Here is an 11,395-nt window from a genome sequence, read left to right as displayed (position 1 = left end):
AGACATTTCAGTGTGTGCCCTCTTGTTGTACATATTTAAGGCTGTTACTTTTTTCGTTTAAATTGTTTTACATTTGTCATTATATGGCCTTTTATAGCTGACTATGCAGTATAGATCATTGTTGAAGTGAGTAAAATATTAAAAAATACTGAACTCAGAGGAAAATTCAAAACAGAAGTCCCCAATCAAATGGAACCAGATGCTCCGCAGGGCATAGCTTTATACGACCGCAGAGGTTGAACCCTGAACGGTTGGGGCAAGTATGGACACAACATTCAAGCTGGATTCAGCTCTAAATTTGGATTGTGATTAAATAGTTGACACAGCATAGGTTTCTGACACAGAATGAATGTGTTCTAATGAACTTAAAATTTTTGTTTTCTCTTAGAGCAATTCACTATGCTGTTGAATATTAATCCTCTCAAAAAAATGTTTGAAGAAATTTTCTTTTTTATTTATGAAATTTCAAATGAGAAAAATTGAACCCAATTTTTTTAATCACATCCCCCTTTCCCTTATTCCAAAACTAATCTCAATTAAAATTTCTAATGGAGTTTGCAACAATAACTACTCATTTAAATACATCATAAAATATTTAGATGTAAAAAAACTGCTTGTTATCACTGAATGGTAAAGATTATTTTAATTTATCAGTTGGTAGTAAAAAGTGAATATACATTGTATATTGTATATAACAAAGATTTAAGTTGATTCTGGACAAAGAAAGATAACTCCAATTAAAAAAAAATCTTGCTATTGCACAATATTTTGCAATTAGATATTTCTTGCTTACTATTCTGGACAAAGAAAGATAACTCTAATTAAAAAAAAAATTGCTATTTCACAATATTGTGCAATTAGATATTTCTTGCCATTGCGCAATACTGTGCAATTGAAAAGACTTGCTTTTGCACAATACTTAATATAATAATTTTAGATCCTGATTTGGACCAACTTGAAAACTGGGCCCATAATAAAAAATCTAAGTACATTTTTGGATTCAGCATATCAAAGAACCCCAAGATTTCAATTTTTGTTAAAATCAGACTAAGTTTAATTTTGGACCCTTGGGACTTTAGTGTAGACCGATTTGAAAACAGGACCAAAAATGAAGAATCTACATACAGTTAGATTTGGTATATCAAAGAACCCCATTTATTCAATTTTTGATGAAATCAAACAAAGTTTAATTTTGGACCTCGATTTGGACCAACTTGAAAACTGGGCCAATAATCAAGAATCTAAGTACATTTTTAGATTCAGCATATCAAAGAACCTAACTGATTCATTTTTTGTCAAAATCAAACTAAGTTTAATTTTGGACCCTTTGGACCTTAATGTAGACCAATTTGAAAACGGGACCAAAAGTTAAAAATCTACATACACAGTCATGACAGTTAGATTCGGCATATCAAAGAACCCCAATTATTCAATTTTGATGAAATCAAACAAAGTTTAATTTTGGACCCTTTGGGCCCCCTTATTCTGTTGGGACCAAAACTCCCAAAATCAATACCAACCTTCCTTTTATGGTCATAAACCTTGTGTTTAAATTTCATAGATTTCTATTTACTTATACTAACGTTATGGTGCGAAAACCAAGAAAAATGCTTATTTGGGTCCCTTTTTGGCCCCTAATTCCTAAACTGTTGGGACCTAAACTCCCAAAATCAATACCAACCTTCCTTTTGTAGTCATTAACATTGTGTTTAAATTTCATTGATTTCTATTTACTTAAACTACAGTTATTGTGCGAAAACCAAGAATAATGCTTATTTGGGCCCTTTTTTGGCCCCTAATTCCTAAACTGTTGAAACCAAAACTCCCAAAATCAATCCCAACCGTTCTTTTGTGGTCATAAACCTTGTGTCAAAATTTCATAGATTTCTATTAACTTAAACTAAAGTTATAGTACGAAAACCAAGACAAGAGTGCACACACTGAAATGTCTCGCCTTCTTTACTAATCATTGATATTATGTTGATACTCCTAAATATAAAGCTTTATTACGACTGTCACATAAACTTAACATGAATCATGAATCAGTTGAACCATATGCCAGGCAGACATGTACAGCTAACAATGCTTCCATACAACAAACATGACAAATATAGTTGAGCCTATTGCTTATAGTTTAAGAAAATAGACCAAAACACAAAAATTGAACACTGTGCAATGAACCGTGAAAACCAGGTCAAGGTCAAATAAAACCTGCACGATTGACATATAGATCATAAAATATTTCCATACACCAAATATAGTTGACCTATGACATATAGTATTAGATAAAAAGACCAAAACTCAAAAACTTAACTTTGACCACTGAACCATGAAAATGAGGTCAAGGTCAGATGACATCTGCCCGCTAGACATGTACACCTTACAATAATTCTATACAACAAATATAGTAAACCTATTGCATAAAGTATGAGAAAAACAGACCAAAACACAAAAACTTAACTATAACCACTGAACCATGAAAATGAGGTCAAGGTCAGATGACATCTGCCCGCTAGACATGTACACCTTACAATCATTCCATGCAACAAATATAGTAAACCTATTGCATAAAGTATGAGAAAAACAGACCAAAACACAAAAACTTAACAATAACCACTGAACCATGAAAATGAGGTCAAGGTCAGATGACACCTGCCAGTTGGACATGTACACCTTACAGTCCTTCCATACACCGAATATGCTAGACATATTGCTTATAGTATCTGAGATATGGACTTGACCACCAAAACTTAACCTTGTTCACTGATCCATGAAATGAGGTCGAGGTCAAGTGAAAACTGTCTGACGGGCATGAGGACCTTGCAAAGTACGCACATACGAAATATAGTTATCCTATTACTTACAGTAAGAGAGAATTTAACATTACAAAAAATCTGAACTTTTTTTTCAAGTGGTCACTGAACCATGAAAATGAGGTCAAGGACAATGGACATGTGACTGACGGAAACTTCGTAACATGAGGCATCCATATACAAAATATGAAGCATCCAGGTCTTCCACATTCTTAAATATATAGCTTTTAAGAAGTGAGCTAACACAGCCGCCGCCGCCGGATCACTATCCCTATGTCGAGCTTTCTGCAACAAAAGTTGCAGGCTCGACAAAAATGCTTATTTGGGCCCTTTTTGGCCCCTAATTCCTAAAATGTTGGGACCAAAACTACCAAAATCAATACCAACCTTCCTTTTGTGGTCATAAACCTTGTGTTAAAATTTCATAGATTTCCATTCACTTTTACTAAAGTTAGAGTGCGAAAACTAAAAGTATTCGGACGACGACGCAGACGACGATGCCAACGTGATAGCAATATACGACAAAAAATTTTCAAATTTTGCGGTCGTATAAAAATCAAATGATAAAACATATCAAACGAATGGACAACTGTCATATTCCTGACTTGGTACAGGCATTTTCAAATGTAGAAAATGGTGAATTGAACCTGGTTTTATAGCACTAAACCTCTCACTTGTACGACAGTCGCATCAATTTTGCATGAACAAAATGTCCCAAATGAAGGTGGTACAGTGATCTATTGTTGTTAATTTCTGTGTCATTTGGTCTCTTGAGAGATGTCTCATTGACAATCTTACCACATCTTCAATAACAGACAGGTGCCAATATTATATGTCAAGCTCTAAATCACTTTGGATTTAAAATGAAAATAAAGTAAGAGACTATCAAAGATATATGACAGGTCAATTTAGAGTTGATTAAACCAAATGATTAAGGTAATTATTACATTTTAAATAACTTGTACTACAATGTATAAGCAAAAGTGTTTATTTTGAAATAATGTATACACAATACATGCTTATGTATTAAAAAAATAAAAACATAAAGTGTTTATTTTGAAATAATGTATACACAATACATGCTTATGTATTAAAAAAATAAAAACATAAATGATTGATTCAAGGTCATTTTTAACAAGAAAAATGCATTGTAAAATATCCATTTTCACCTTGTGTTGTACACAACCTTTGCTTATTTTTTTTTTATGAAAATCATAAGTAATATGCATGCAGATGTTTATTTCAATCTGTAGATTAAAGCTATAAATTTTACAGAATTATACAAAAGTATATTTTTTTACAAACTTTTGCTATTTAATAAGAACATTTATTTTTTCAAATGTTTTATTTTTAGAAATTTGCTTTACGGAAGTTGGAAGTATTGAAATCTTTAATCTGCATACTTTATTTTTTCGTTTAACTAAATAATGATATAAGCCTTCCCAGTTAGAATATATACACCATAACTGAATAAAATTGTTTCATAATTTACTTTTCTTTAACAGTAAGAACTCATTGTCCCAATATCTGGAATTGTTAAAAGGTTTTACAAATAAAACATGCCTGTACATTTTTGAAGATGGCATATTTTGCTCTTAGATTTGTAATGAATTGTTACACAATTTACAGTATAACTCATTTAAAATCATCTTTTAAAGAACAATATAATAGTTCAAAGTTGTTGACAATATAATCTCCAATTCTGTCACATGATTCATTCCTAAGAAACAGCTGTAAAAACTTCACTGATTGGCAGATTCACAAGCATCAATCCAATCACCATATACATCTATTGGTTCAGAGAGATCTGGTCAATTTGTTAAGGTACAACATTTATACAATGATCCTCTGCTTCAGCTACTATTCCTTATATCCCTACTAAATATTAAACAATGTTAAACAGATGTTATTTACATAAAGATAAAAACACAAGTGTATTTTTATTTGCATCAATTTTCTATATGGCATCTGGAGGAACTATGTGTTTCTTGATCCAACATTAAAAGAGAGTATTTTGTAGATTGTCTTCAACCATCAATCAGTCAATTTTTACACAAGTTTTTGTCCTGTTTTCTCTAATTAAAAGATTTTTGTAAATAGACCATTTAAAATTGAAGATTGCCTTTATTGGTACCCCACCCACCATTTTTTTTTACAAACTTATGGCTAAGTGCATTACAATTATTTTGATAACATGTACAAGTAGGTTTTGGTAAAATTAATATTCATGACCTTATATTTCTTCATACATGCCTGTACGTAAATTTAAAGTGCACTTTTTTCTTCTTCAGGTACATTGTATAACATTTTTTTAGTTCCTCTATAGAAAATAATAAGGTCTGTGCTTTATAACATTTTTTAGAAGTATAAATAAGATTTAAGCAGGTAAAATAAAGTCCTTCTTAGCATGGTTAGGCACAAGACAATACAAATGCTAAACAGAGCAGATCCTGTTTGTTTCTTGATTTAAATTAAAGGATACAATTAATTGTTGTTTGAAATGCCTCTAGACATACAGTACATGTTATCATTCCAGTGTTTCGTTCTCTATCCCTGAAAAATAGAAATTACATGTCTTCGAATTCACTATATATGAATTGTTTGCATCAATATATATCATGATATATAGAATACATTGATGCTGACAATATATAAATGTTTTTTGCATCATTGGCTTTCAAATTTTGGATTTAAGAGTTTCTGATAAAGTACATTCAGAATTTTTCTGAAAAGTGCATCAAACCCATACCTGCCAACTGTCACTATTTGTGGGGGATTTCCCCCATGGAGGCTCCCAAATTGAAATTTTGAAAGAGAAATTTTGTCCACAATTTAAACAAAACAATTAATTTTACAATGACTTTAGGCTTATAAAAGTATGAAGAAGCCAAAAAAACAACATTAAAATGTATTAGCAGGCCCCCTTGAAGGATTTTTAGGACTATGACAGCCATCTTGCACGCAAAACCCCCATGGGCATTTTGAAAAGTTGGCAGGTATGCAAACCCACATAATATATAAATATATTACTTTGCCTCTTTAGCACTGAAAATTGGTTTTAGCAAATATTTTATACAATTCCTTGCTTTTGTAACAGTAAGAGCTTCAGGTTTCATCAATCACAGAAAGACTAAAAAAAATAAAAGAACTATTCCATGGGCATTATTTAGAAAATGTTGCATTTATTTACTATTGATAGGAAGAGAAAAAATAAATAATTAGGATGGAAAGGACTAAACGCAAAATAAAGTATCTGTGAAAATAAGTTGGTTTACAGTAGTTACAAGTTAATAGTACTCTAGTAGTTCTTTACACACATATATGCATGTATCTTACATTTTACATTCGCATGATTTTTCATGATTACAGAATGGGCAATTGAATTGGGAGTCAAGTGGTTCTACGTTCTTCTTCTTTGGAGGTGCCTTTCTTGCCTTCTTTCTTCTTCCCATTTTGTTTTCTGAAAGAAAAAAGCACATTGAACATACACTGGGTTTTGTTTTGAGTGGAAGATCACTTGTCCAAGTCTATTTCATCTTTGGGGTTGTAAGGTTGCGGTATCTCTTTGATGTTTACCATATCTCCTTTTATTCATTTCAAAGATTTTTCACCTACATGTATATCTTGTAATAATATTTAAGGTGAGTCAAATTCTAGACACCTCTGTATACATGGTATAAGGCCATTTTGGCTTTGTAAAATAATAATTCTGCACCCAAGAAAGATAATTTGGTACTAGAACAAATCAACAACTTTTGATTGATGGTTCAGCTGTCAGACTACATGTATTGATAAATTCTTTGAGATGGCCAATATAGTTTTGTTATTTGAGTCGCTGTCTCATTCTCATAAAATACTCTATTATTTCACATAAAGATTTCATCATGCATGCAAAAATTGAAATTGGTAAAATTCTCATAGAAGGTGCAACTAATGTATATAAAACAAATGCAGTACATGTATTCTAACCTGCTTTAATTTCCCTATTTTATTTAGGGATTTTGATGTAAGAACAGATAACTATCAAGAAGAAAAAATGTATTGTTTAATCCTATTTTAATATTAACATTACTCTTTTCTGATATTTTATTTCATCATAATGTTAATTCAAGTATAATTAAGTTTGATCTTTTTTATTTCATAAATTAATCATTGTAATGTTGATAGTAAATATACATCTATTACAATATAGTTGCAATTACAAATATTTGGTAGCGTCTGACTGAAAAACTATCGGAACTGCTCAATAAATCAACCACTCAATTTTAATCCTAAATAAATACAAGTTTTATCATAAAGTAAATATATTTTGACATATAAAATGACCAAAATGAGTGTGATTTATTTCATGTTATGAGTTTTCTATTGGTGTGTGGATTCGGGAATGCAGTCAGCATTTTGTTCCCTGTTTGCATTCTGAACCCTTCTGTGATAAAACGAGTGTGATAACAAATTTCAAGTGACAGATTTAAAATTCTATACACTGGCATTACTTCAAAACTTTTTTTGAATGACATCATTTTATATTATTAGCAATAGGATAATAGAGCAGTCTGCACGGTTAGCCACTAGTCCGATGCCCCAGACTAGTAAAATTTCGTTCAGACTAGTAAATTTTTGCAAAACTTTGTTTGGACCAATAAGAAAAATGTCAGAATATAGGTCTTCGGACTAGTAGTTGAAAAAGTTTTTGGTGCAGACTGATAGAGAGTAAGTTTTTTCTGTTTCTGTATCGCATCTTTATTAACTATGACTCGACAATAAAATCAGCAACAATTAGACAGTGTCAAATCCATTCAATATACAATGTACCTATGCTCCTGCAAAATTATATATTACACTACAAGGCAAATTTTTACTGTTTTTTTTTAAAGTGCTTGACAAATGTTTGAAATCAAGAAGAAATATCTTAAATATGTCCTTGTTTGAAATGAACGACAATTTACAAAACACATCATTTAAGAAGATATTTTAGTTTATTTCAGTAAATAGAAGCACATTTAAAAATTTGGTTGCACATAATGCAGACATGGTCATGGATGACTATCTCGTTTCACATGTTTACAGATTAATACTAAGTGTTGGTATCGGTTTTAATAATTTTGCTGTACTCGTGGTCTGTTTTTAATCTTAATTTACTTATAAGTTAAGAGATAATTTCATTAAATTTTAAGAACTTACATTTCTCAAAAATAACGCCAACTGTTCTTTTCTCTTGTGTGTTTTAGTAGTTCATTCAAAAGCTTGGATGGAGTGATATATTTGTAACAATTTCAAACGCAAATAAGACTTCACACATTCTTGAACTAAATGATAACAATTATTGATATAATTAAAATATATCACTTCATTAACCTTGCAAAAATGAGAAATTTGTTACTGTAATTACCTTTTATTTAGCGAAAATTGGATTCATATTACAATTATTGATTGTAACATTTTATATATTTTTTCAATAAGTTATCTTTTTATTTTTGTTTTCAAAATGGCTGCGCCCATGATCTTCAGTATGGATTTTGTTGTGAAATAAATGTTTTGCTATGTTCTCTACTTTTTAGAACCGATAAAGATGAACTTAATCATGGCAAAACAACAAAACTTATATAAGTGTCTCAGTAAATTAAGAATGTCTTCATGAAGACCCTGGAATATGAAAACCAGATCTTTTTGGACTCTTTTCATGAAGACGGGCTTCTGATTACAGCAAAGTGCGTACTATTATATTACTTACAGTTTGTTTGACTGTATGATTAGATAATTATAACAACCCGGCTTACAATAAAGCATAGGATAAGGCTTGAAACTGGAAAAATCCAGTTTTAGTATAATATTTGTGTTTTGGCCATAGTCATATAGCCGGTTCTCCTTGGTCGCCTCGGCCATGGGCATCGAGTCAGTTCGTCCTTGGTCGTTTCGGCCATGTAATAAAAGTCATTTCAGCACTGTACTTTTTCATTTTTACATAGTTATACAACATGATCAATAAGGGTGACAGTCTTGTTCTGAGGGAGCATCTCATAGTTGTACCACAACTTAGTTAATTTTCACACCTTTTGCATAAAGGAAAAAAAATGCCCATCAAAATCCAAAAGATATTTTATCTTTCTGAAACACAAAATGCATTTAACTTTATTATATCTAGTGGATGCCAGGCATTAAAACATTTCCAACTTCACAGGTAAGTCTGTACTCAGAGTAATTTTTGGCATGTAAATATGGAATGTAGGACAGAAAGTCACAGGACAAAAAGTCACGGACAAAAAGTCACAGGACAAAAAGTCACAATTCATTTTTTCTGATTATTTTCTTTGAATAAAAACCGCTTATTTCTACAAAAATATTTTTGTATTTTTCTTGAACTATTGTATATAAACCAACTTTGTTAACAAAATTTATCAAAAAAATATCAAAGATGATCAAATAATTGTTAAAAAAACAAAATGTCAAAGTGGTTTGGCACTTAAATGGCTTCATGGTGCCAAGAAATATATCTTTTGCCTGATTAAAATTAAAGAAATCTTGATTTTTCAAATATAATGACACATTTCCTAAACTTTAATATGAATATATGTATTAAAAAGTAAATATTTCAAAATATTTCTCTTATATATTCAAACAATTGTCAACAAATTATTTGTGACTTTTTGTCCTGTGACTTTTTGTCCTATCAAATTTGTGACTTTATGTCCTGTGACTTTTTGTCCTGTGACTTTCTCTCCGTTTACCTAAATATACAGCCATATTTGTCCGTTTGTTATGATGAACCTTAAATACCATAATAACTGGATTGTTTATTTGGAGATGCACACCTTTGCCAATCACTTTGACACTTATTTTTTTCACTTTTAGCTTGTCCAATTATACACACATACCAGTGCTCTAAATCAGTTGACATAGACTGAATACTATATATATATATATATAAATCTGTTGTCAAGTTGTCAGTGGTTCAGACATACTTTATATGAGAGGGGGTAGGAGGGGTCCTGATCCCGAAATCCCGGGCTTAAAAACACGAAATCCTGAGGTCCCGAATTTAAATAAAGTTGAATCCTGGATCCCGAAATTTGAAAAAAAAGAATTCCCGGATCCCGAAAGGGGTAAATCCCGAAATCCTGAACTTAAAAACACCCGATCCCAGAGTCCCGATAAAGGTCCTATCCCCCCTCTTATATATAAAAAAGTACACCAATATAATATATACATATACTCTCATGACTTTACACATTGTTACATGTAAATGTTTTACTTATGAATTATAGATCACCTCTCATAACAAGTAATTCTGTTAGAAACAGTTAGAAATAAAATTTGACATTTTCATGTGCATCAGTGCACAACCTTTTATTTCTTGTGCAGAACAAAAAGGTTTAAATATAGACTAAAGAAAAAAATTGCGTCCAGCCACATTATATATGATTAAACAAATAAAAGACTTATATTTTTCATCTCTTTTTTTTAGAGGCTTAGGTGTAGACAGAATATTGCAAAACTTTTTAAAAGTATACAGTGATCCAGCTAATTTAGTTTTGGTGATAAACACAGCATCATCTGAAGAAGTATGTTTAGTACATGAACATGTCCATGTTACAGCAAACGGCAGGACATATCCATGTAACATCCAGGATTTGTAACTTGATATTTTTATGCCCCACCTACTATAGTAGAGGGGCATTATGTTTTCTGGTCTGTGCATCCGTCTGTTCGTTCGTTCGTCCTTTCGTTCTTACATGCATCCGTCCGTCTGTCCTGTTTCAGGTTAAAGTTTTTGGTCAAGGTAGTTTTTGATGAAGTAGTTGTCCAATCAACTTCAAACTTAGTACACATGTTCCCTATGATATGATCTTCCTAATTTTAATGCCAAATAAGATTTTTGACCACAATTTTACACTCCACTGAACATACAAAATGAAAGTGCAAGTTTCAGGTAAAAATTTTTGGTCAAGGTAGTTTTTGAGGAAGTTGAAGTCCAATTAACTTGTAACTTATTACACATGTTCCTTATGATATGATCTTTCTAATTTAAATGCCAAATTAAATTTATATGCCACTTTCACGGTCCACTAAACATAGAAAATGATATTGAAAGTGAGTCATCCATGTACTGTGGACACATTCTTGTTATTAACTTTAATAACTTTATTAAACTATTACTAAACGCAATGTTTTATATTTGTACATAAAATAAATAAACATCAGAGTTAAATTTATACTTTTAGGAATATTTCATTGAGAATTTAGAAAGAGAAGGAGTTAAGCCATTACCACGAGTCATAACAAATGAAGTCAGTGTTTCTGAAAGGTATTTATTTATGTTATGTTAATAGCTTATGAGATTTTTGCTGCTAAAGAAAAGTTGTATGTTTTATTGGTACATTATAATGCATATTGATTTTGTTATCAGTAAATTAAGACCAAACTGATATCATTGTTATATACATGTGCACATTCAGGGTTCTACAATCTGACAATACCTGTATTTTTGGCAATCAACAAGGTCATGTTTTTCTCTGACTATTAATGACATCTTTCAATAAATTCAGTGGATATTTTGAAATTGCAATCACACCACATTGTCTTTT

The 11,395-nt window shown here is 31.1% G+C and overlaps 1 protein-coding gene across 1 annotated transcript in view; it reads left to right on the top strand.

The window, feature by feature from the left end:
- Nucleotides 1-8,294: 8,294 nt before the first annotated feature.
- Nucleotides 8,295-11,395, top strand: part of LOC143056083 (DNA repair endonuclease XPF-like) — a 28,905-nt gene continuing 25,804 nt past the window's right edge. Inside the window, exons 1-3 of the mRNA XM_076229168.1 lie at nucleotides 8,295-8,521; nucleotides 10,276-10,372; nucleotides 11,033-11,115. Of these exons, the coding sequence (XP_076085283.1) occupies nucleotides 8,448-8,521; nucleotides 10,276-10,372; nucleotides 11,033-11,115 (254 nt within the window). The 5' untranslated portion in view covers nucleotides 8,295-8,447. The remainder of the gene's footprint in view (nucleotides 8,522-10,275; nucleotides 10,373-11,032; nucleotides 11,116-11,395) is intronic.

Source organism: Mytilus galloprovincialis, chromosome 1 (assembly GCF_965363235.1).
Source record: "Mytilus galloprovincialis chromosome 1, xbMytGall1.hap1.1, whole genome shotgun sequence".
Lineage (NCBI taxonomy): Eukaryota > Metazoa > Mollusca > Bivalvia > Mytilida > Mytilidae > Mytilus > Mytilus galloprovincialis.
Note: the sequence above shows the minus strand (reverse complement) of the source record. Positions and strands in the feature narration are given on the sequence as shown.